At 38.5% G+C, this 27,278-nt stretch overlaps 1 protein-coding gene, 1 long non-coding RNA gene and 1 other non-coding gene across 8 annotated transcripts in view; 2 read left to right on the forward strand and 1 right to left on the reverse strand.

The window, feature by feature from the left end:
- Positions 1-6,668: 6,668 nt before the first annotated feature.
- LOC118484734 lies at positions 6,669-8,266 on the reverse strand. The gene is made up of 4 exons (XR_004874213.1): positions 7,594-8,266; positions 7,175-7,491; positions 6,949-7,084; positions 6,669-6,850 (listed from the first exon to the last, which is right to left on the reverse strand). It is a non-coding gene; the product is annotated as an uncharacterized LOC118484734 (long non-coding RNA).
- A 3,196-nt stretch (positions 8,267-11,462) lies between these two features.
- Positions 11,463-12,267, forward strand: LOC110919456 (ctenidin-1-like). The gene is made up of 2 exons (XM_022163720.1): positions 11,463-11,767; positions 12,177-12,267. Exons 1-2 carry the CDS (start codon positions 11,463-11,465, stop codon positions 12,265-12,267), a joined length of 396 nt encoding a protein of 131 aa, XP_022019412.1.
- Positions 12,268-16,310: 4,043 nt separating this feature from the next.
- LOC110915931 overlaps positions 16,311-27,278 on the forward strand; it is a 28,324-nt gene continuing 17,356 nt past the window's right edge. For 5 of the 6 annotated variants that reach the window (XR_004874214.1, XR_004874217.1, XR_004874215.1 and 2 more), the window contains exons 1-2: positions 16,311-16,719; positions 16,811-17,023. This is a non-coding gene — a transcript (uncharacterized LOC110915931). The remainder of the gene's footprint in view (positions 16,720-16,810; positions 17,024-27,278) is intronic. The other variant, XR_004874218.1, reaches the window with a different exon arrangement.

A 27,278-nucleotide genomic window follows, 5' to 3' on the forward strand; every position in this document is an offset into this window, starting at 1 on the left:
TATTGCCTACGCTTCGCGGCAACTTAAAGATCATGAACGGAACTACACGACGCACGATTTAGAGCTGGGAGCTGTTGTTTTTGCGCTTAAGATATGGCGACACTACTTGTACGGTACCAAGTGCACTATTTACACCGATCACAGGAGTCTCGAGCATATCTTCAAGCAGAAGGAATTGAACATGCGTCAACGACGATGGGCCGAGTTACTTAATGATTACGAATGCGCTATCAAGTACCATCCAGGCAAAGCCAATGTTGTGGCTGACGCTCTCAGTTGAAAAGACACTTTACCTAGGGGTGTACGAGCTTTGCAGCTCACTATTCAGTCTGATCTTCCTGCACAGATACGAGATGCTCAGGTGGAAGCATTGAAACCAGAAAACGTCAGGGCTGAAGCCTTACGCGGCTCAAGGCAACGATTAGAACAGAGGGAAGACGGCGCCTACTATGTAACAGGGCGTATTTGGGTACCACTATACGGCGGTTTACGAGAACTTGTGATGGTTGAAGCTCATAAGGCTCGCTACTCGGTACATCCAGGTTCGGATAAAATGTACCACGATCTCAGAACTACATACTGGTGGCCTAGTATGAAGGCCCACATTGCAACTTACGTCGGCAAATGTTTGACTTGTGCGAGAGTCAAGACAGAGTACCAGAAACCCTCAGGCCTACTGCAACAACCCAGGATACCACAGTGGAAATGGGAAGAAATTTCCATGGATTTTGTTACTGGCCTGCCTAGATCCCAGCGCGGGAATGATACTATTTGGGTGATCGTAGATCGACTCACAAAGTCTGCTCATTTCCTGGCTATTAAGGAAACAGATAAGTTCTCTACCTTAGCAGACATCTACTTGAAAGAAATTGTTTCAAGGCACGGGGTGCCAACCTCTATTATTTCGGATCGGGATGCACGATTCACTTCGGAACTATGGCAAGCAATGCACAATGCACAAAAATTTTGGCTCTCGATTAGACATGAGCACAGCTTATCACCCTAAGATGGATGGGCAGTCTGAGCGCACGATTCAAACTCTAGAAGATATGCTTCGAGCATGTGTTATTGATTTCGGCAACAGCTGGGAAAAACATCTTCCTTTGGTGGAATTTTCATACAACAACAGTTACCACACCAGCATACAAGCTGCTCCATTCGAGGCATTGTACGGTCGTAAATGCCGGTCACCTCTCTGTTGGGCAGAGGTGGGGGGATAGTCAGATTACAGGTCCAGAAATGGTAGTTGACGCTACTGAACGAATAGCACAGATACGACAACGCATGGCGGCAGCTCGTGATCGCCAGAAAAGCTACGCTGATAAACGCAGAAAACCGCTCGAATTCTAGGTTGGGGATCGAGTGCTACTCAAAGTCTCACCCTGGAAGGGTGTGGTTCGATTTGGTAAACGAGGCAAACTCAATCCACGGTATGTTGGACCGTTCGAAATCACTGAAAGAATAGGCAAGGTAGCCTACAGACTAAACCTACCAGCTGAACTTGGTGCAGTTCACAACGTATTCCATGTGTCGAATCTGAAGAAGTGTCTGTCAGATGAGACCCTCATAGTTCCTTTTAAGGAACTCACTATCGACGAGCGGTTGCAGTTCGTCGAGGAACCAGTTGAAATCACGGACCGGGATGTCAAGGTCCTCAAGAACACTAGAATACCTCTTGTACGAGTTCGTTGGAACTCCCGTCGTGGCCCAGAGTATACCTGGGAAAGAGAAGATCAAATGAAACTCAAGTATCCCCAGTTATTCGAAAACCGTGCAACCACTAGTGAAGCTGAAGCTACTACTACGGAATTTCGGGATGAAATTCCAAATCAACGGGGGGATGATGTGACACCCCAGGAAAACCAGTAAACGATACAACTTACCTAGCTTCCTCAGTGACCGCATGCAACATTTCGGGATGAAATTTCTTTCAAGTTGGGGATAATGTGACAACTCGAGTTACCAAGATTCCGTATTCACGTTAATTGCGCGTTAATTGTTAAACTGTTTGGTTCACGACTGGTTGCTTTGTAATTGTACACGTTTGTTATATGTTGTGACATTATATGATTGTTACATTTATATGCTTGGTGACTTAATATGTAAACTGTTCAAAAGTTAGGAACATTAGACTGTTATACCCCGAACCAACCCAATGAAAAAATGTGTTTCGCCAAGTTCATTCCGACGAAACAGAGATTGTTTCGTCACAAGCTCCTCGACAAAATAGAAGTGCTTCGCCGGCCCATGATCCGTCGAAGCCCAGTAATGGGCCCAACTCTGTTACGTGGGTTATACCACACAAAAAACGATTTCATTTGGGAAACTCATCACAAAAAGCCGAAACCCTAGAGCCTCCTCTCTGCCAACAGACGGCTGCTCTCATTTACCCGAAGTCCTTGGCGTTTTCTCCCTCTCCCAAACCTTTACTAGTCTCACATCGTAGTTGGTTAGTATTCCGTCTTAGTGATTTGATTGTTGTTATGTTCTGAATGGTTGTTAAGCTTACATGTTATTGCGGATCATGTGTACACATATGCGGATTGACGATGATATGATTTTTTTTCTCATTGATTTAATTGATTAGTATGGTAGGAATCTTGGTAATCTGATGATGGTGCATGTCATAAGTTGGTCCAATGATCTCTTGAGGTGAGTAACGATTTGTCGGCCATGTTTATTAATAAGATTTTCATGCATTGTATGTCATGTTGAGATTAGATCTGATGATATAAGTATTGTCGGCTAGTGCATATGATCACCTCATCATAATTGACTAATGGTTAGAATGCATATGTCATGTGAATAAAGCTGCAGCCTACTACTACATATATTAGGTCAAATAATTGATTCATCTGGGGGGGGGGCTTGACTTTTGAGTAATAATTTAATTAATCAATTTGTGATATTGGACGGCACAACATGAACCAAGGGATCAAACTATGCATGTTGTAATGATTGTTTAGGGTTATGGAAACTCATAATAACTAGTGATGATAATTGCGGCCCAATGAACATTTGTCCTATGTATGGCGGTCCAATAAGACTTGGGGGTGGTTGATAGATGTCCGACTTTTCTTGCCAAAAAGAATGTTGTCCGAGTTTTGTAAGGGGGGACCTAGTCCGACTTTTCAAGGGTGTTAAGAGGTCCGAGTTTTAACCCCCCAACCCCTGTCCGAATTTTAAACCCCCACCCCCTTTGTCCGAATTTGTGGCCCTGTTCCCTTCTGTCCGAGTTTTAACCCCCAACCCCCCTCACTTGTCCGAATTTCTTGTAGTAATGATGTCCAAGATTTTGCTGGTGTTAAGTGTTGGCCCGAGTTTCGTTATCTGTTAAGTGATTTACCCTGTTAAATATGTTAAGTATGTTAACTATGTTAACTCTGTGATGATAACTACGTTATGAGAGTTAACTGTAATATGGTTCTGATTTAACTCTGTTATGCATGTGAACTATGCAAAGTGTATTAATCCAGTTAAGTGCGGATGATATTGTTAGATTAAATTGAGAAAGCCTTTATGTGAAACGTGGATTGTATGAATGTGATTAACTGACGTATGATGCATGATATCAACTGTCGAACATACTCTGTGGTATTAATTGCATGTGAAACTTTACGAACACGAACTGATCCAGTACACGTGCTTACTATAGGACTTGATTGATTAATTGCAAGCACATAGTTAAGCATACCGAGCAAACCAAGGTGAGTTCACACAGCCAAGGCTTGGGGTTCCCAGGGTGGGAATGGGTTTGGATTATTTACTTGTACTTACCTAGCATATGGAACTTAATTATATGGTCCTCGGGTGAGGAAGGGTTATTGATAAGATACGACTAGACTAGTGATACTTATAGAACTGATCTTCGCACAAACGTCGGGGTTGGCTGCGATAATATGACTGATCTTCGCACACATGCCATGGTTGGTTGCGATAATATGACTAATCTTCGCACACATGCCTAGGAAGGCTGCGAACTATACACAAAACTTCGCACAGGTGCCGGGTGGCCGCGATACAAATATACCTAGTCTAGAATACTTGGAAACATTCCCTAATCTTCGCATACATGCCTAGAGGGCTGCGATACGAACTAATACGATACATGACTTAATGAATGAACACAAGGCTTACTATACTATTACAATTACTGAACTATAAACTGTGAACTCGCTCAACTAGTTGTTGACTCTCTGCTGCATGCCTTGCAGAACCTTAGGTACATATGGAGCTTGCACAGGGAGGAGCAGGTCGTTGTGGAGCATGGATCGTGGATGTTATGTTAAACTTTATAACACTTGAACTTATTACTTACATTGGGTTTACATATTATGCTTCCGCTACTTACACTATGTTTGGTTTGAACATCAATTGTATTGATTTGGGTTTTACAAACTACCTTGATTATTATATACTATGTTCAATATGATTGATGGCTTGATCCTGGTCAATCACGCTCCCAAGCGGTGATATTCCGCAGGTGGATTTTGGGGGTGTGACACCCGGGACTTCTGCTGTATGGAAATACTGACCTAGTCCCCGGATAATGCTTTTCGCAAAATGCTTGAAACATAGCATCGCCCTCAGCAAGCTGATGAAACAATAAAATTGATAGTCGCTGCTGTTGTAACAAAAGATCCTCTAAAGGGGACCCACCAAAAGTCGAGCCGTCATCTCTCTGCTGAACGGAAGTTCTGACCTGAGCTCTCACGGTTTCGCACCTAACCCCTTACAGATATCACCTGTGGTATACTCACCTGTAAGACTGAATATTGGGTTCTGGATACGGGAGTATATTCGAGTAGTGGGACACACGGATAAGTTTAAGTATCTAAGAAACTAATTGCGTATCTCGAAACAGTTGAAATCTATGTGAAAATTTAAGAGGACAAACATACTGACAATCTAGGTAAATTGTTTAGAACTTAAAATGCAATCAAGCTTAACGGTGTTTGTGATATGTTTCAAAAACTGATATGATCCTCTTGCACGAACTCACAAAAATATTGTCTGTAAATATTTCGTTTCTGCATTTACTTCTATTAAAAATTCAAAAAGATTTTTGGTGTGTTTTAGCATAAAATTTTGAAAATTCAAAAAGATTTTCGACAACTGATATTGAAAAGCAGATTTTCAAAATTCCGAGTGCTAAACATGATGAGCAATATTTGAGAGGGAGTGTTTGTTTGGAATTTAATGTTTTCATAATCTAACCCAAAAATGGTTCATCTGGTTAGAAGATCTGTAATTGTTTTGATAGAGAGTCTGAATAGTGCGGGTGTTTACATTTGAAAGTGAGAGAAATTTATGTTGAGGTAGAGTTTTTGCAGAATAGGATGAAACGTTGCTAGTCGGAAAGCCAGACAATGAACCTAAAGCTGATAATGTTGATGATCTGAAGAAATGCCAGCATATCGCAAGGGGGAGTCAGAAGACCTGCAAGAATAGACTGAGAGTGAAGCTCAGAAACAAATCAAGACTGAAGATTGTGAAGACTCGACACTTCAGACTCGTCAACATCTGAGGGGGAGTCTGTTGGTGCAGTCATCTGTCGTCTTCGTCTGATGTCGAGTCTCAGTCTCGGAGTGGATTTGATCAAGCATGACATCACGAAACAAGATAATGAATCCTGGCCGTTTGAAGCAAGTGTGGCCGTTTGAAACAAGCCCTTCCATTTGAGACGTGGCCGTTTGAAGTGATGTGTGTCGTTTGAATTGTGACCGTTTGAGGGCATTCCGTTTGAGTGATACATGACCGTTTGAGCATGTTCAAACGTTCAAGCTTCTAGTATATATATCATTCAAACGGTGACATTTGTAACGATTCAAAAATTTGATACCGAGGTGCTGCCGGTATTTCCTCTCATTGTAGACATTGTTTATTGAATGAAAAAAGAGGATTAAAGTGATTTTCTAGCTGGTTTCAAGTTCGTTTCTTAGTTTCCGCCTCTGAAACGGATTAGAGCTCTTCCGAACGACTCATTCAGATCGCGAATCCGATCCTACATTTTTTACAGCCATTTTTTAGTTTGACCATTAAATAATCAATATCTCATCATCACATCCAAACACACCCTACAAAAAACACTTTGTATCCAATAATTAAAAAGAAAACGTTCATGTCGGTCTGTAATAAATAAGTTTTTGGTTTCCAAAATCATAGTTTCAATATAAATGTACAATCATAGTAAAGAAAGTGCTAATAGTATGTACCTCAGAATAACGATCAAAATGTCAAGCATGACCCGTCATACACTCTTTGAATTTCTTTTAAGGTGCCTATCTGCAAACATGCAGTAAGAAAACAATAAAAAAAAATCATAAGATTTGTACTTTCAAATATTAATTGTTAATAAAGGGTGCTCTATACGTTTTATACAAAAAATCATAAATGTCTCTGAAAATTAGACATTAACCTTCTTATTTTCAAAACATTTTTTTCCATAAATATATATTAGGTAAGTAGTTGCGAAGAAAACCCAGTGGGGAGGTCAAGTAGATGCCATGACCTCAAGAAGGTTTATTTGGTTTGTAAGAATCCATTCAACATATTCATCAACATATTCATCTTGAATAATATATATAAGCAAATAAATAAAAAAACCAATGCCTTACAATGCCTCATATATCAACACCAAGCAATTATGAAAATAAAGATGTCAGAAAAACACATTAAATTAACATATTAAGTCATTGATAAGTATAACTAAAAGGACTTGTTGGTAGTTGTCGATCAAAATCAACCAGAAAAGGTACAAACTGTTCCGACCAGCAATTAAAATTCGCTAACCTTCTTGCTTTGTTGTTGGATTTCAATTTGGCACCTTCTACCATTATCCATCATTATTCTGCATTGTAATAATCAGATAATCATTTTCAAAACACAAATCCGAACACCCCTTAAGAAAGTAAAATCGTCAAGAACGATTAAAACAGAGAATTATACCTGCCCAAAACGACGAACCACCACAAATCAAAATGTACATGATAGCTCAAGCACTCCATACATCAACCTCTGAGCCATAGTTGCGTTTTAGAACTCCAGGAGCCATATAATGACTTTCCACTATCTTGGTAAAGAGCTGCCTTGTATAAACAGAACTTATATGTACATTTGTAAATTATATGAATCCAATACCCTTTAACACAGTCTGTATGACATAAATATATACCTCGTTGAAAGAAAACCAAGAGCCCGAAATCAATGCCTTCAGAGGATTAAACACAAGACCACATACTGTAGGATCCCCTGGTCAAATTAAGAAAACAAAAAAAATCTAAAAGTAATTAATATATAATTTGATTTAACATTGAGATGTATAAACTAATTAAAATAAGGAAAATGAGGGAATATCAACAATGGTTGCAATATAATACATAAGTATAACATGGATTTGAATTTTCTCACTCCCATTCTATATATTCCATTTAGAGCATTTAAAATTCCCATGGCTAGTTCTCTATTTGAAAATTTTATCAAATGCACATCCTTCGAAAAAAAAATTAAAAAGAGGTAAACATAATGTTAAAACAAATAATGGCATTTCTATAAAAAAAAAAAACACCAGGTCACAAAGTAATGAGAACAAACCACAACTTTGGTTCACTGGTAATAGCCCCTTCCCAAGGAACATCAACTATTGTCTCCTCTGTCATCAAAATCCTTTTCAAAAGCCAAACTCAATGTTGCAATCGTACCATAAACAAAATTGCCACGGAACACCGGAAGATCAATCAGTTGGGACCAGATCGAATTATCCTAGATGAACGTCACAAAACAAATCTAAAATAGATGATGAAAAAATCAAAACAACATACCTTCGATTTTCAAAATTGTTTAGAAAAGATAGCTTGAATCAGAAATCGTGAATGGGATTTAGGCAAGATCGATGGAATCAGAATCGCTTTTTGAAAGTTAGGGTTTCAGTTACAAATAAAGATTGATCCGTTCTTCAATTCTGTATCGCAATCGTGGAAACAACGATTTTAGATTGCTGAATCTGTAACATCATTGATGGTGATCCCATCGGTGGTCGCAGCCGTCCTTCAGCCATGACAATGATGAAGATCACATCTCTCTTCCTGCAGAGAGAAAAACGACTGAAGCAATTAGGGTTTTAAGAGAGAGAATGGAAACTTGATTGTTGAAATACTCCACAATCTCTGAGAATAACAATGGTTCAGAAAGCTTCGATCGTTCATAGGTTTTGGTTTCTAGGGTTTGTGGAGATAATCAAGAAGATGAATTTAGGTCATAACAAAGAGAGGAGATGTTAATCGCCGACAGAAGAACAGGATGCACACTCTCGTTTAGGGTTTGGAGAAAAAGTAAAGCGTGAATGTTATATATAAAGGATCTGATTAGGCTATTGTGATTTACCCAAAAACAACAAAATCCAACCCATTTAAAAACGGATCCCGCGTCCAAGTGTGTATTTTGAATGATTCCCTCCCAAAATCACCCTCTACCTCTACCATAACATGCCACATCACCCTCTAGCTCCACTATCACATGCCACATGGCCCAAATGCTTTTTGCTTTTATATATATAGATGGTTGGTTCCTCTACAAAGTTTGGTTTTTTTTTCTAAAAAGTGTAAAAAATGATCATGGCAATTAGATTATGGTATTGATGGATGATTAAATGAGTGGGAAAATTGTAATATATTAAATTGATTGATTTCTTAGATTAAGGGTATAAAAGTAAATTTAGCATGCCTTAAATTTAGGAACCCACATGCAAGTCAATGCAACTTCCCCCGTCTTTTTAAAATACCAATAACTTTTTTATAAGTAATTTATTTTTAAAAAGGTAAACCATAATAACGAGTGTTTTTTTCCTCTTTATATGAGTATCATATTGCTACATATATATTAAAAATTACGTTTTACCTAGTTGATTTGTTTTACCACTTAGGTTGTGTTTTATATAACAACATGGTGTGTTTTATAGTTTGAATGACTAGTTATGATGTGTTTTACGTATGGTGTGTTATACAATATAACACATCGTGAAGAACCTCAAAAATTATAAAACACAACATCAAGAAAATACAAAGACATGTCTTTTGTGAATCATAACTGGTATAACAACTCGTGGTGAAACCAATACCCGATAAAACACAACTTTAATAATTACACAAATACATCTCCTTCTTAAATCATAAACTGCTTTAACAAATTGTGAATAACCCTGTAACTGGTAAAACACAGCGTTAAGAAATTGTTCATGAATGATTGTAACTGGTAAAACACATCGTCAAGAAATTGTTCATACAGGATCTGTTTACAAGCAAAAATGAAATTTGTAACTCATTGTGAATGAACCTATAACTGGTTAACACAACGTCAAGAATTCATGAAGAATCAAATTGGATCCGATTAGGCTATTGTGATTTACCCAAAAACAACAAAATCCAACCCATTTAAAAACGGATCCCGCGTCCAAGTGTGTATTTTGAATGATTCCCTCCCAAAATCACCCTCTACCTCTACCATAACATGCCACATCACCCTCTAGCTCCACCATCACATGCCACATGGCCCAAATGCTTTTCGCTTTTATATATATAGATGGTTGGTTCCTCTACAAAGTGTGGTTTTTTTTCTAAAAAGTGTAAAAAATGATCATGGCAATTAGATTATGGTATTGATGGATGATTAAATGAGTGGGAAAATTGTAATATATTAAATTGATTGATTTCTTAGATTAAGGGTATAAAAGTAAATTTAGCATGCCTTAAATTTAGGAACCCACATGCAAGTCAATGCAACTTCCCCTATCTTTTTAAAACACCAATAACTTTTTATACGTGATTTATTTTTAAAAAGGTAAACCATAATAACGAGTATTTTTTTCCTCTTTATATGAGTATCATATTGCTACATATATATTAAAAATTACGTTTTACCTAGTTGATTTGTTTTACCACTTAGGTTGTGTTTTATATAACAACATGGTGTGTTTTATAGTTTGAATGACTAGTTATGATGTGTTTTACGTATGGTGTGTTATACAATATAACACATGTTGAAGAACCTTAAAAATTCATAAAACACAACATCAAGAAAATACAAAGACATGTCATTTGTGAATCATAACTGGTATAACAACTCGTGGTGAAACCAATACCCGATAAAACACAACTTTAATAATTACACAAATACATCTCCTTCCTAAATCATAAACTGCTATAACAAATTGTGAATGAACCTGTAACTGGTAAAACACAACGTTAAGAAATTGTTCATGAATGATTGTAACTGGTAAAACACATCGTCAAGAAATTGTTCATACAGGATCTGTTTACAAGCAAAAATGAAATCTATAACTCATTGTGAATGAACCTATAACTGGTTAAACACAACGTCAAGAATTCATGAAGAATTCAATTGAATCAAACAAACAAATCGTGAAGAATGATGATCGAAGGATGCATGATTCGTAATTATGTAACGAATACTTTACAGTATTTAAAAGATAGAGAGTTTTCTTAAAAATCACCTTTTATTGTTTTAGAAAAAAATGTCTTCTAAAAATAACTTAATTATTGATCTACCTATATGCCATTTTGTTAAAATTCATTAGATGCCACATGTCGCCAGAAAAACACTTCTTACACTTTGTAGGAAAAATGAACTTTGTAGCCAACTCCTACCCTATATATAATATGTTAATAAATATTTTCCAATAATTTGGGTTAAAGTAAAAAAGTGATTTCAACCTTCATCTAAACACACAGAATAGGTAAGTGTAACTATCGTGTAATAGTATAGCTAGGATAAGACATGATTGCTCCTAATAATAAATCCATTACATGACCTAGTCGATAAGGAGGGTGATTTGTAAATATTATAGTTAAAGCTGAATTAACTAACAACTATTGTAATGAAACACTAACAACACATATGTTTTCAATGGTGAGATCATTTAATACACATAAAGACGATGGATTTATATTACACTCCCATAAGGCTATGTATTCATATGACTATTCAGATAACTATAATGATAAACACACAAAAGCCAACTAAAGTCGTTCAATCAAGAACAAATGATATAGTCATGTCTTTATAAGGCTAGAAGGTGTGGTTTAAAGCCCTACAATTTCATGTCTTGTTTGGTTACCATGTGTGGTATGGGGTAATGGAATGGACGGGGGAATGGAACAGACGAGGTAATGGAATGGATGAGGTAATGGAATTGATCATTACAATTTCATGTCTTGTTTGGTTACCATGTGTGAATGGAATGAACAATTACCTTTTGTTGTTTGGTATGCGAAAAAAGACGAAGGAATAAAATCAGATAGTGGTGGTCAGTGATGGGCGATGATGGTGCGTGGTGCTAGGTGTCAGTTGTAGCGGTGGCGGTGGTTGGCGGTGGTGGTGGGTGGAGACGACGGCGGATGGTGACAACGGTGGTGGTGGATGACGGTGGAGGTAGGTGGCGGTGGTAGATGACGGTGGAGGTAGGTGGCGGCAGTGGCGATGGTGGTGGTGGGGGCGGTAGCAGCGGCGACGGTGGTCGGAGGTGGCGGTGGATGGTGGCGGTTGATAGCGGTGGTAACGTTGGGTGGTGGCGGTGGGGGGTGGCGGTGATCGGAGGTGGCAGTGGCAATGGTGGCGGCGATGATCGAAGGTGGGTGGTGGCGATGATCGGAGGTGGCAGTGGCGACGGTGTGTGGCAACGACGGCGGTGGCGGGGACAGAGGTGGGTGGCGGCGGTAGGTGGTGGCAGCGGCGGTGGCGGGTGGCGGCGGAGGTGGGTGACAGCAGCGGATGACGGTGGTGGTGGTGGTAGCAACGATGGTGGGTTGTGGTGTTGTTAATGAAGGAAGAAGAAGGAATGGAATGGAAAAAAAAACAGGGGGGACGGATGGAATGATTTTGAGGGAATGGAATGCATTTTGGAATGGACGATTCCATTCCGTCGACCAACCAAACACTCTTTTCTCCATTCCCTCGCAATGATGCATTCCATTCCAACTCTCATTCCTGGATACCAAACGCTACCTAGGGGCTTTATTACATCACGTAAATGCCACGTAGGCGACACATAAGCAGAGGCCTTTATCACTAACTTATACGGTGTGGATTAACGTCCCTTATAAAGTCTCCTTTTAACTATATTAAAACAAGATAAATAAAAAACTCTGATTGGTTTACATTAGGTGGGGCCCCTTGATTTTATCTCTTGTGCGCGCTACTCCTTTGGTGGAAGCCAAGGATGGCACCCCCTTTAACGGAGGCGGGATGGTTTAACTAGATAGAGGGCGCTAAAGTTCATGAGGTGGCGGGAGAGCGCCAAACCATACCCCTGGCCTAATACGTATTTACTAAACTACCGGAAAACCTACCTAATCCCACAATTCATTGGAAAATTAATATGATAAACACATTTGAACCACCTCGAATTGTGGAGTGCAACAATTATATGAAAGTTCCTAAACTTATAAACATCATAACAAGAGCTTATGAACTATATATTTATTTTTATAAACTACAATTCACATACAACACCATAACACGTGAGATTCGTAACACATTTTTATTAAATTTATTAAATCAAATGCAACAGCCCATGAAGGACAATGAGTAAAACATAAACGAAACTAATAACTTCCCCTTTGAAAATAACGAATCACCTAACATTTTATAAGCATTCACTAAAGGACCATTTCATATCTATATTCCTACAGAAGGTCATAAATTTGTAACTAAATGTAATCATAACAAACTATCACTGTACATGATCATATATTAAACAGAACTGAACAAAAAACTTACAGATGTTTGAGAATCATTAGCAAGCCAAACAGTGGAGAACTGGCCTAGCAAAGAGACATAATTATCTAAAATCAAAATCTTAAAACATGTGGATTGATAGCATTCATGATTTTTAAATTATCCAAAGCAGCCATATATCAAATTTTATCAAATATACATACATGTCTTTGCATTTCATTTGTCAACAACTGATCATAGTCAAGCTTAGTTAGACCGCTTTTCAGACCTATTGTTTTGCCTTTTGCCTTTGTATAATATATAAATAATTCAAGTTTAATGAACCTTTGTATAATATATAAGTAAACCAAGTTTAATAAGACCCCCAATAAATCAATAATTAAATAAATATATATGAAGCAATAGTAAGAACATATTAGAACTACACAAACATAAATAACATTTTTCACAGCTAATGTATTACTTTGTCGCATTGTAAATTATTTTAGAAAACTAAAACAAACCTGCTAGAATTCAAAAAACCAAAGAGGCTTGCTTTGTCTCCATGACCAAGCCTTCATGATACTCCTCGACCCCAACTAAAACATCACCTTTACCTGCAACACATGCCAACCAAAATCAGAATCGAGAGACTCATAAGAAATCATATATATTGTACTACTTAGAAGAAAAACTGTATTTATGTTTTCTAGCATGTAGCAGCAATAAAATGATCAGAACCCTCCAAAGGCATCGTAATAGAAACACCATTAAAAATCCACTTTAATTGTAATGGAATCACCTTTGAACTCTCCCTCTCTCTCCTTCTCTTGGAACTTTTCCCTTCAAAGATAGTGATGAATGTTGAGGGAGATACCAAATTTCAGCCTGAAGTAAATTCAATCAAACATCAACAAAATCACAATCAGAATTAACACAACTTCTCATATAAGTAAAAGCATCAGTTCTCCAATCTCAAACAATCAAACAAACTCAACATACAACAGAAGATTAGTTGATTCACCTGCTATGCCATTCATCCTTGGTATTCAAACCCGGTTAGATCTGAACTTTAGCCGGTAGCACCGCCGTCGTTGTTGCTTTTAATAAAAAAATAACCGTCGCCGTTTTCGCGCCACCGCAAAACCACCGTCTTCTCTCTCCGGCTTGGTTAAGGAGGCGACGATGAACAATCGTCGATTGTAAATCAAAATACACCAAATAAATCAAATTACCTCGAATTAGTTGTTGATCGGGGTTTCAGAGCTTTTCAGCGGCGGTACAGACCTTCGTTGGGGTTGCTAGAATCCTTGCCAGACAACCAACCCTTCCAGAAACCCTAGATCAGGTGGCTGGTGTTCATCTCGCTTGTAAACCCTCACTGTTACCTCGAATCCACCATCATCGTCCTCAACAGCGCCGACCAGATCTTGTCCGATCATGGTCTCTCTCCCGTGCCGTATGCTCTGTCTCTCTCCCCGGTGCGGTGGGTTTTGAACAATGGGGAAGGGGCGGTGGGTTTTAAGCGGGCTGTTGGATGTCTGGCAACAGCTGGTTACAGAAGGAAATTATAAAAATATCCTCATTTACTGTTCATTTAGTTTGAATTTTAATATAAAATAATAATAATAATATAAGTATAAAAAATATAATATAATAGAATATAATATGATATGATATGATATGATATGATATGATATGATATGATATGATATGATATGATATGATATGATATGATATGATATGATATGATATGATATGATATGATATGATATGATATGATATGATATGATATGATATGATATGATATGATATGATATGATATGATATGATATGATATGATATGATATGATATGATATGATATGATATGATATGATATGATATGATATGATATAATATCAGTATTCATTCGGTTTTAATTTTAATAGGGAAATTGGTCTGTAATAATCCCACCTAGACCTTATTGGCCATTAATAATCCCACCTTAGAATATTCCTCCCACCAGTCCTACCTTTCACCTATTTTTCCTACAATGGTTCCTTCGTTAAAAAAACTTAACGGAGTTAAGCTTTTTTCCAAATTACAAACATATTTTTTAGGGCTTTTGATTAGAATGACGATACGAGTCCATTGATGTAAAACTTGCCTCGAAACGGTGCTCCAAACAATGAAAACAACGCTTCAATTAGGGTGTTTAAATTTCCAGTTAACCAAAATCAAGTCACTTGGAGCACCATTTCGAAGTAAGTTTTACATCAATGGACTCGTATCATCGTTCTGATCAAAAGCCCTAAAAAATATGCTTGTAATTTGGAAAAAAGCTTAACTCCGTTAAGTTTTTTTAACGGGGGACCATTGTAGGAAAAATAGGTGAAAGGTGGGACTGATGGGGGGAATATTCTGAGGTGTGATTATTAGTGGCCAATAAGGTATATGTGAGATTATTAAAGCCAATTCCCTATCTATACTATATAATAAAAGAAACCACTTTTGGGACACTTGTCATCATAATAGGGCATCTCTTAGAGATAATTATTATTTTAATTTGATCTTTTTTAATTAATTATAGATAATTCTTCTACTAAATATTATTTAGTTATCTTTTCTAATTAATTATAGATAGTCTTTCTAGTAAATATTATTTAGTTTAATATCTTATGGATAATTATTATTTAGTTTAATCTTCTTCTCATTTATAATATTATTTATGGTAAATTACGATTTTGACCCCTATGGTTATATCACTTTTACCCTTTTAGCTCAAAAAAAAAATTTAACATCTGAGCCCCCAACGTCTTCTTTTCTAACCCTTTTGGCCCCTAACACTAACTTCATCCATTAAATGTTATTTTTAACATCTGAGCCCCCAACGTCTTCTTTTTTAACCCTTTTGGCCCCTAACACTAACCCTATCCATTAAATGTTAGGGGCCAAGAGAGTTAGAAAAAAAGACGTTAGGGGCCAAAAAGGTTAGAAAAAAAGACGTTGGGGGTTTAGATGTTGAAAAATTATTTTTTGGGCTAAAAGGGTACATGTGATATAACCACGGGTTACGTAGTTTTAAATAAAGGGTTAAATTTATTGAGACATCGTTAACAAATTTTACAACGACAGAATAATCTATTTTTATCACGAAAACCAAACTTTGTGTAAATATATTAAATATTTTTATTTTCACTCTACAAAATTACATTTACTCGACCCATGTAATACATGAGGTTTTTTAAGATATAACTTTTTATTATTTGATGTATAAAATTAGCTTTATTCAATTCGTACAATACACATGGTTTTTTAAGGATATATATTTTTTTATTATATAGTACAGAAAATTACATTTGTTCAAACCGTGTAATACGTATATTTTTAAATATGTAATTTTTTTATTATTTGATATATAAAATAATATTTATTCAACCCTTTTAATAAAGGGGGTTTTTAAAGATGTATTATATATTGCTTTATTATTTAGTATATAAAATTTATTTATTTAATCCGTGTAATACATGGGGTTTAACCTAGTTTTAATATATAGGTAAAGGTAATTGGGGGTGAATACCCAAAACTTGTTGATTCAAAATTCAAATTCACGTGGTTCTCTAGGCCTGCAAGAATCGCTGAACCCTGTACAATGTTGTCATGAATACACATGTCCCTATACACCCAATTCAAAACCCTAGATCTGCTCTCCTTATCCTCATACGAATTCAAAATACAAAATCAAATCCCATCTCTCCACAAAACCACTTCCTATCCGCTTTACTCCATGGATTCCCACGATGAACTACCGAAGGAGATGACAGGAGAGAGAGCGTCCTTCGATTGTGTTTCTTCGATGGCGAAAGTGGTCGGTTTCTAGCATTTACTTTGGTTCTGTGTTGGTGCTTCGGCTTACAGGGTTTCAAAGGAAACGACATTCTGTATAAAGAATGTATTATCCTAGTTGTTAATTCTTGCCATCCTCATCTTCATCCTATGCCTTCTGAAAGGTAATTAAAATAAAATTTCTTTCACTTCGTGGGTACCCTAAATTTCACAATTTATATAAAATGTGGTTTTAAGTCAAAACTTGTTTTGCAGCATCATATTGCCCAGTGGTAGCACATTATTCCTAGGTTTTTGGTGAGGGCTGTTTAGGCTCTTGGTTTCAAGCATGAACCAGGTAAGGGTGAAGGGGGCACCCCTAAGACTACATGGTATGATGATGGACCATCCTTAGAGGATGGTCCGTCACGTAGGCGTCACGTCACATTTCTCTCTAAGATGGTCCATCCTCTAAAACTAGAAGGCATGGTACGATGATCCTTGTCATAGTCCTCCACTATTTTTTATGTTTTTTTTTTTATTTTTTTTAGTATTCTATTTTTTTTAACATTTAACAAATATACTAATAAAATATTTTCATTAATATTAAACCCACGTTACGTAAATATAAAAAAAAAACATAAACTTAAAAAAAAACAAAGACTTAATAAAAAGTGTTCGGGTTCTCCGGGTTGTTGAACGGATCCATGAAAATTATGTGGAAGAAAGTTGAGAGAATAGTGGAAAGAGTATAAAAATTATATGAGAAAGATGTGAATTTTTGAGGTTAATTTGGTGTTTGATAGTGAAAATGGAAGTTATATTTATATATTTTAAAAAAGTGACCATTTGGCATTTTTCCAATTATGGTTTTTTTGTTTTTTTTTTTTTATTTTTTAAGGGTCAAAAAATGAGGTGGACCCACTGTTTTTGCATCGTCGCAAACGGCTACATATGGACGGAGAGGACGGGGACGGTAGGGGGCGACACAGTGTTTGGACCGTAGCCGACCCGCAACGGGCCGGGGCCGACCCCCATACCGTGTAGCCTAATGAGGTGAGGGGAAACTTTTTTTAACCCAATCATACGTTGCCATGTCATTTCCCGCTCTATAACTTCCCTTTTGTCAAAAAACGTACGGGGTGCAACCCTTTTAGGGGAATTGTTTTTTTATTAAAAAAAATTGATTGGTTGAAAATGAGGGTGGCCCCACCATCTCCTCTCTCCTTCTTCGGTGAACACTCCCCTCACACCCTCCCCGATTTGCCTCCCCTCTTGGATGGCGGCACCTTCCCGCACGGCAAAAATGGTCCCCGAATGGAGTCCCCGAGGGTGCCCCTGCACCCTAAGGGTGTAAGGGGCACTCCCCTAAGAGGGGAGTCCCCTCTCTTACGCATAACCAATCCTTGTGTGCCACGTCAACTCCCCTCTTAAACTCCCCTAACACCCTAAATTGATGGCCGCACTCCCCTCTTAGGTGACTTGGTTTTTTATTAAAAAAAAAAAGGAAATTTCTCATTGGTCCAACCCTTCCCTCTCTCCTCCCTCTCTTCGGTGAATCCCCACCGATTTTGGTCCCCTATCTTGGTCACCGATTGATTGGCGGCACCTCCACTCTTCGGTGGAGGAGGTCCCCGCTCTTGGTCACCGACTACGCCCCGATCACCCTAAGAAACTCATTTTTAGTCAACAAGGACGTTGGAATTTGGAATGATTAGAAAGTATTGCGACATGATCTATGCGTTAACTAAGAAGATTAAAGCTGATTGTTGCCCTCTATATGTTTAAATAGGCTCAGGTCAGTTGAGAACCACACAAGACTTAAAAACAGGCAACCAAATAAATAAATCGCAGTCTTTAGAAAAATTTACACTCTGTAGTAAAATTTACATCTTGAAATATTTACTGTTCTGATCCACTGGATTGTTACACCGTAACTTAGTATCTATACAATAATATAATATAACCCTACACTATAATATAATATAGGGAAATTTATGAAAATGTCAGTTGACCAACCGTGTTTTCAAATTTGTCACGCTCCTGTGTCCGTGGACCGACCTCTGAGCATGGAATGAGTTGGCGTATCATGTTGAAGAGTCCATGTATCAAGCAGCAGACACGTGCCCGACAAGTTGAAGCGTCGGTGGACACACGCATCAGATACGACTTGTGTCACTGATTTGATTTCAGTTTGGCTTGCGTCTGTGTAGTAATAGAATATTATTGTAGAAAATATTGTGATTAACTGTATTATATTGTTTCCATACTTATGAGATCCTTATTGATCTCAATTGTATTATTACCAAGGTTAATGAGAAGAGAAGGCAAACATTGAAAATAATTCCTTACATGGTATCATTGTAACCCTACCCCCACCACCTCGCTGCCGCCTTTTTCCCCCGCTGCCGAACTTCTTCTGCTTCGGCCGCTGCTTCTCTTCTCCTTTACCTCATGAATACCCCACCTCCTACCCCTCCTGCTCTGACGGACCCCAAACCCACGTCAACAGACGCCAAAATTCATCCGGCGGTTACCGTCTCCAATATCAAAAACTTTATCCCTGTTCTCCTCGAGATGGAAACCGGACAATACTCGTCATGGTGCGAACTTTTTCGCATTCATTGTCGGGCGTTTCAGGTCATTGACCATCTCTCCCCCAAGTCGGATACCAAACCGGCTACCACCACTTCCACGGATCCCAAACCGGCTGCCCCCTCCACGGATGAACTTTGGGATCGGCTAGACGCCATTGTCTTGCAATGGATTTATAGCACGATCTCAAACGACCTTCTCAGCACCATCATACGTCCGGGTAACACCGCCTACGATGCATGGTCAACTCTCGAAGGCCTCTTTCATGACAACAAAAACGCTCGTGCCATACACCTCATGCAACGTTTTGCAACCACTCGGCTAGACGGATTTCCCAATATGTCCGCCTATTGTCAAGCTATCAAATCTTTAGCCGACCAACTTGCAAATGTCGGAGCCCCTGTTAACAACAAACGCCTTGTTCTTCATCTCCTTGCCGGTCTCACCGACCAATATGAAGGTATCTCTACTATTCTTCCGCAAAAGGAACCTACACCCTCCTTCTATGAGGCCCGTTCACAGCTTTGCATGATTGAAAACCAGAAAGCGGAAAAAGCTCTCTACGCTTCTCAACAGGCCGCCCATGCTCTCACCGCCACAACTACTAAAAACCCCAACCCACCCGATCAATCCGCCAGTACCACTGCATACCGCGGCCGTGGCCGAGGACGTAGTGGTCGTGGTCGTGGACATGGTGGCCGTGGTCGTTCCTAGCAACCTCATGGTGCTTGGACTTCTCCGACCACTTACATTTGGACTCTCCCTGCTCCATGGCAACCACCCACCCAACACTCCACCGCCGCCAACTCATCCTGGCTCCAATGGGCTCCACCGCCACCACCGTGCCCCTACCCGACTACCTCGCCACAAGCCGCTCCTCACCCAGGTCAAGATATCCTCGGTCCCGGTCCTAACCAGGCTCATCAAGCATCCACAGTTCCTACTGATATCCAACAGACGCTATACACCATGTCCCTCAATCCTCCATCTTACAACAATGGCGTTATGGACACTGGTGCCACTATAAGCATGGATCCTAATGCAGGTAATTTCCATTCTATTTTTAATAATGACATGAATGAAAATATTATTGTTGGTGATGGCACAAACATTCCGGTGCTTGGACATGGACCTCAAACCTTCCCACCACCTTACCCACCCTTCACTTTAAACCATGTCCTTTATGCTCCACACCTCATTAGAAAACTTATTTCTGTCCGTCAATTTACAAAAGATAACTCTGTTTCTGTCCAATTTGACCCTTTTGGTTTTATTGTGAAGGACTACAAGACCCGGGCTCCCATTATCTGGTGCAACAGCAGCGGTGATCTCTACACCTTCTCCAAAGACTTTCATTGCTTCTCCACTTCCATCACTGCTGCTCAGTCCTCCACTCTATGGCATCAACGTCTTGGCCACCCCGGCCCCACTTTATTGCAATCTTTAAAGAATTCTAATTCTATTTGTTTTAAAAAATCTATTTGTGAACCTTGCGTGTTTGGCAAAAGTATTAAACTTCCGTTTCATTTATCTAATAATGTTACATTGCAACCTTTTGACATTGTGCATAGCGATTTATGGACATCTCCTTAAGCTCGGGAGGTCACCGTTATTATGTCTTGTTCTTGGATGATTATACAAATTTCTTATGGACCTTTCCTATATCAAACAAATCTCAGGTTTACCACATCTTTGAATCATTCACCACACTTGTCCACACTCAATTTCACCGCAAAATAAAAACTTTTCAATGTGATAATGGGAAAGAATATGTCAACGCTTCATTTAAAAACTTCTTTGACAAGTATGGCATTCTTTTTCGCCTCTCTTGTCCCTACACATCATCTCATAATGGCAAAGCCGAGTGTAAAATTCGCTCGATTAACAACATCACCCGAACCCTTCTTTCCCAATCCTCCCTCCCCACAAATTTTTGGCCTTATGCACTCGAAACTGCCACCTACTTAATTAACATCATACCCTCCAAAACTCACAAATACCAAACCCCCACATACTTACTTTATCAACAAAATCCCACCTATGCCCATCTCCGTGTTTTTGGGTGTCTTTGCTACCCACTCATTCCTTCCACTAAAATTCACAAACTTCAACATCGCTCTTACCCTTGTATTTTTCTCGGTTTGATGCTATGACTAATGAGTTTCGTGCCCTTATTAAAAATGATACATGGGAATTGGTTCCACGACAGTCCAACATGAATATAATTCGAAGCATGTGGCTCTTTAAACACAAGTTCAAATCCGATGGCACTCTTGAACGTTACAAAGCAATGTTAGCCTATGATGGGCGGTTACAGCAAGTTGGGATCGATTGTGGTGAGACGTTTAGTCCAGTGGTTAAGCCTGCTACTATTTGGACTGTTCTTTCGGTTACTCTGTCCAACTCTTGGCCAGTTCACCAGTTGGATGTCACCAACGCCTTCCTGCATGGTACTTTACATGAGACTGTCTACTTGCACCAACCCATGGGGTACCGTGATAAGAATTTTCTTGATCATGTATGTCGGCTCAAGAAATCCTTGTATGGCCTAAAGCAAGCTCCTCGTGCATGGTATCAACGATTCACTGACTATGTTCTTATGTTGGGTTTTCGCCAAAGTGGTTGTGACACCTCTCTGTTCATTCTTCACAGCCAGGCCCACACTGCATACCTTCTTCTTTATGTGGATGGCATTCTTCTTGTCACTTCCTCTCCTTCTCTTCGTGAACAACTTATGGGTTATCTTTCTACAGAATTTGCTGTGAAGGATCTTGGTTCTCTAAGTTTTTTTCTCGGGATCTCTGTCTCCCGTACCCAGGATACTATGTTCCTATCGCAACACGGTTATGCATCAGACATTATCGAGCGTGCAGGGATGGCATCCTGCAAGCCTGTTGCCACTCCTGTTGACACCAATTCCAAATTAAGTTCATTCTAGTGATGTTTTTGATAACCCCACTTTTTACAGGAGCTTGGCTGGGGCACTGCAATACCTGACATTCACCCGCCCTGACATTAGCTATGCTGTGCAACAAGTTTGTATGCATATACATGCTCCCCGGACTGATCATTGGAATGCCCTAAAGCGCATCATTAGATACATCAAAGGCACAGTTGCTTACGGCCTAACCTTGTCCTCTCATCGTGCTCCTACTCTTCTTGCATACACTGATGCTGACTGGGCAGGATACCCTGATACACGTCGCTCCACGAGTAGTTACTGCGTCTACTTCGGGGACAACCTCGTCTCCTGGTCCTCTAAGCGCCAACCCACCATCTCTCGCTCCAATGCTGAAGCTGAGTATCGTGCTGTTGCAAATGTTGTTGCGGAAATTTCCTGGCTTCGCAATTTGCTTGTTGAGTTACATCGACCGCCAGATAGAGCCACCATAGTTTACTGTGATAACGTCAGTACCATTTACCTCTCCGGAAATCCAGTTCAACACCAGCGTACTAAACACATCGAACTCGACATCCATTTTGTCCGAAAACAAGTTCAACGGTGTCAAGTACGGGTTCTTCACATTCCTTCTCGTTATCAGGTTGCTGACATTTTTACAAAGGGCTTGCCTAGAGTTTTATTTGAAGACTTTCGTTACAGTCTCAGCATCCGTTCACCTCCCGCTTCGACTGAGGGGGTGTAATAGAATATTATTGTAGAAAATATTGTGATTAACTGTATTATATTGTTTCCATATTTATGAGATCCTTATTGATCTCAATTGTATTATTTATACCAAGGTTAATGAGAAGAGAAGGCAAGCATTGAAAATAATTCCTTACATGTAGTAATATGGCTGACGCATGCGGCGTGGTCCGGCTGACGCATGTGGTGTGGTCTGGCTGACGCATCGGGACTGACGCTGTATCGAGGACTGGCCGACGCCTTAGAGAGGTTTGGCCGACGACTTAGAGCAATACGCCCGACGCATTAGAACGGTCTGGCCGACGCCATAAATTAATTTTAATTTTCATTTTTAAATCTTTTGAAGATTATATTTAAAAAAAGAAGTTATAAATCAAACAATAATTTATTAACATTGTAATAAACAATAACAATTTATGTATAACTTGATTTGTTAAAGGGTTTTGACCGAGTTCCCTTTGATATATGTATAAGTAATGTATTTATTCATATAAAACGATTTGTAAAAAAAAAGGTTATCTAATTAATTTTTTTTTGTTAAAGAAAGCGATTATAATATAACTTTGTAATTATATGTTTTTGGGGAAATAGCAAAGATTAGTCTTGACCTGGTCAAATTTTTGAAACTAGCCAAAGCAAACGTTTTCTTGCATTAAGACGTTTGAGCCGTTTCAACTGTTAAATAAATACGGGTATGCACAGCAGGTTTCATTAAACGAACCCATTTCTTCCCCTATATATACAACCACTTCTTCAACATCTTCTCAAAATATCCTTTACCACCATAGTTTTCACACCTTTCAAAAATGGTCAGACCCCCTGAAAGGGGAGTTTAAAGGCACAATGTTCTTGGTAGTTGGCATGGAGGGAAACAATCAGATTTTGCCTATCGGCTACGGTATTGGTAGATCTGAGGACGGGCAGTCTTGGACCTGGTTCTTGTCCAAATTAAGAGAGTGTATTGGTGTTTATCCGGAGTTGGCCGTCATATCTTATCATGCAAACTCAATTCAATTAGCGGTACGTGAGGTTTTTCCAGAAGCCTTTCACGGCCTGTGTTGCCGGCATTTGATGGTCAATCTTCATTTACCGTCAAACAAGAAAAAGGAACACGAGAGCCTCTGGTGGAAGACTTGTAAATCCTACAGGATCTCCAATTTTGAAGAATCGTTCGACGCGCTTTGTGCAGCTGTACTGAGAATTCGACAGACTCTTATAACTGTTGGTTTTCAAAAATGGTCTAGAGCACACTGTCCTAGCAAAAGATATCATTATATGACATCTAACAGTGCTGAGTCTATGAACGCTCTGTCTAGATACCAGAGGAAAATGCTAATAACCCAACTGGTCGAATTTTTTTGACACTTTTTACAAGATTGGTTTTATGATTGCCGAAATTAGGGTATCCATGGTAAGCAATTGCTTACGGAATAGGCTCAGAAAAAAAATTGAAAAGAAGATATCCAAATCTCGGACGTGGACGGTTGATGGCATTGGTGTTAATACTTTTGACGTTGAAGACGGGAAAAAAAGAAGCATTGTCGACTTCTCGAGCCAAACATGCAGTTGTCGGGTATGGCAGGTATCTGGGTTTCCGTGTGGCCATGTGATTGCCGTTTCCAGATTTCTAGGTGAAACGAACTGCAGTCATTATGCGTTTTCTTGTTATAGCAATGAAGTTTACAAGAGAGCGTATGAGGAAGCGATATATCCACTACCGCATAAATCTAAATGGGAAGTACCTGATGGCCTGATCAATCTTCTGCCATCCCACATTACTAAACATCAAGTGGGTCGTCCTAAGGAGGGGAAAAGAATCTTACCTAGAGGAGAGGAACCCACTCGTGTATATTGTGGTAGGTGTAAAACGTACGACCATCATCGTGACTGTTGCACATTTTTTCCGTCATACAGTGACTTCTAATGTTTATGTAATACATGCGCGTTGCGTTGGAGTTGATAATATGGGTGTGAATATAATTCAAACCTTAACGCGCTTTGCGGTTAGATTAATTACTTGTATATTAACATATAAATAAATATCTTGAGTAAACCCTACATGGAATGCTAGGATTCCCCTTTCAATTCGTAAAAAAGAAGAATAATAAGTTGCATAAAGGAATGTAAACAACATAATTAGTAGTGCTAAGTTATTCTTTAAATCCGTAAAAAATATCATAAAAAGGCTATTAAGATGAACCATTCAATAAATGCCAACCCTCATATTATTCAATCAACCAATTACAAAGTAAGTTTGGATTCAACAATAAGCCTAAATTTCATTACTTTTGGAATAGATGAATAAATGTAGACCAGCAAAGACCTACTCTTATGGTATGGATCCATTGGTTATTTTATTATTATTTTTTGAACGCCTGCAGACTTTATAGAAAGGAGCTAGCAAGTAGCTAAAACCCCAACCACAAACAAAGAAACACAAGCATAAAAACAAAACCAAAACAGTACATGCTCCCCATCCCCTATACTGTTAAGACAAAAACTATAAGCCACTACAGAAACCAATCCTGCTCCTTTGCCTTCATTCTCTTCTTTACCCATAGTGAACTCAGAAGTTTTATCTCAGCCAAAAGCCGTGACAACGACACCATCTTTTGACTGAATGTAACTTCATTCCTCATTTTCCATATCGACCAACACGAAATAAGGATTATGGCCTGGACAATTTTCTTCTTTGATTTTACCTCCGTGATTGATCTATGAATCTCTATAAGATCCCTATATGAAAAAGCAAGTATGAGATCAATTTTGCACCATTCACTAACTTGCATCCAGATGATATTCGCCACCGAACACGAGATGAAAAGATGATTCACTGATTCCCCCACATCCCCACACATCTTGCACCTCTCTGAGTCGACTTGGATATTTCGCTTTATAAGATTGTCAATCGTCGGGATCCGATTCATTTCTGCCCTCCAACTAAACAAGTTAACTTTCCTCGGCGCCCAATTGTTCCACAGAAATTTGTATGTCCCTACCTATTGAGTTGCTGCAGTATATCGAGTCTTTACGTCTTTAACCGTGAAAGTTTCATCTCCGGTTTCACCCCACCTCCATCCATCTTCATTATTACTCAATTGTGCCGTCCTAATTAATTCCTCTAAGGCTGTTACTTCAGCCAATTCCTCATGAAGAAAGAACTGGTTCCCGTCACCACCTCCAAACCTAACCCAGTTGCCCATCGACCCAGTTATAACATTCTGCTATTGTGACCATTTTATTACTTTGCAACGCAAACAATCCATTGGTTATTTAACACACATTTTATATTTTAATTTTATATTATTGTTTCTACGGAATTTATTATGTTGCATTCAATTTAATGTTTTTTTTTTGTTTTTGTTATCTTTTTTACTTTGAAACTGTAAAATTCTGCTCAGTAATATTTGACTCTACATGCATATTAATGAAAGTACTCTCGCAAGATTCAAGAATTAGATGAACATTTGTTAAGGACAATCACTATTTGAATAGAACTTAATGGCAATAATGTAATTTTGGCCTAGCAATAAATAAGTGGCATTTTATAATTTTATAATTTTTGGTTCCATATACAAAGTATTTACATTGTTTACCTATACAATCCACTTGGAATAAAATGACTATCCATCCTACACACAATGATTTTAACCCATCCAGGTAGTTTTACACAAACTGTTCTCGATTTTCATCATGAGTATTTTGATAAACTGGCAAGGAGAGTTGCATATGACAAATGATCTTGTTAAATCGTACATCTATCCGATGATATAGAAGGTTTTATGCTTTTTTATCACTCATTATGCCATCTAAAAAAATTAATTCGGTCTTCTTAAGTGCAGTACCTTCATACCCTAGTAAGAGCTAATATAACAATTTGATACCTCACATAAGCCGCGGCAGCCCATCCAACAGCCAGAAACAAGTGCATTACACATCCCTGCAGCATGAATATTTCGTCATATAAAAGAACATTATGATAGTGTGAAACATGAGCAATAAACAAAAAACAGAACTTCCTAGAATAAGATCATAAAAGAGTTTTTAGGACTCTATATTACAGCACAAATGCCTTTCGTAATATATAATCTAACAGCCTATAAAGTATAAACAATAGTAATATGCATTCAGTAAACACCATCACCCTCCTATGGCTAACAATGATTTTTAAAACATTGCAAAAACATAGTTAAGTTTTAGACAAACAAAGGGTAGGCATAAGATGAGTTACACCCCCAGGCCCCAACACAGAGTTATTGATATATATATATATATATATATATATGGGGAAGGTTCAAATGAAAACCACTAGTTATTGTGAAAACTCGAAAACTAATTAAAAAAAGCCAAAAAAACATACAAAAATTTTTTTTTTAATTTTTTTTTGCAATCAAAATTTCGCAGGTTTTTTAATATAAAAAAAATTCAAAAAAAAAAAAAATTTTTGTGTAGTGCACATGTGTAATACTGCACATATGTATGTGTACTACACATGTGTATTAT

Source organism: Helianthus annuus, chromosome 12 (assembly GCF_002127325.2).
Source record: "Helianthus annuus cultivar XRQ/B chromosome 12, HanXRQr2.0-SUNRISE, whole genome shotgun sequence".
NCBI classification, from domain to species: Eukaryota; Viridiplantae; Streptophyta; class Magnoliopsida; order Asterales; family Asteraceae; genus Helianthus; species Helianthus annuus.

Excerpts from the sequence above, each read along its gene's own strand:
- LOC110919456 (XM_022163720.1), top strand. The coding sequence starts at position 11,463 with ATGACGGTGGAGGTAGGTGGCGGCAGTGGCGATGGTGGTGGTGGGGGC. Across the intron at positions 11,768-12,176 it reads GGTGGCGGGTGGCGGCGGAG|GTGGGGCCCCTTGATTTTAT; the intron begins GTGGGTGACAGC and ends GGTTTACATTAG.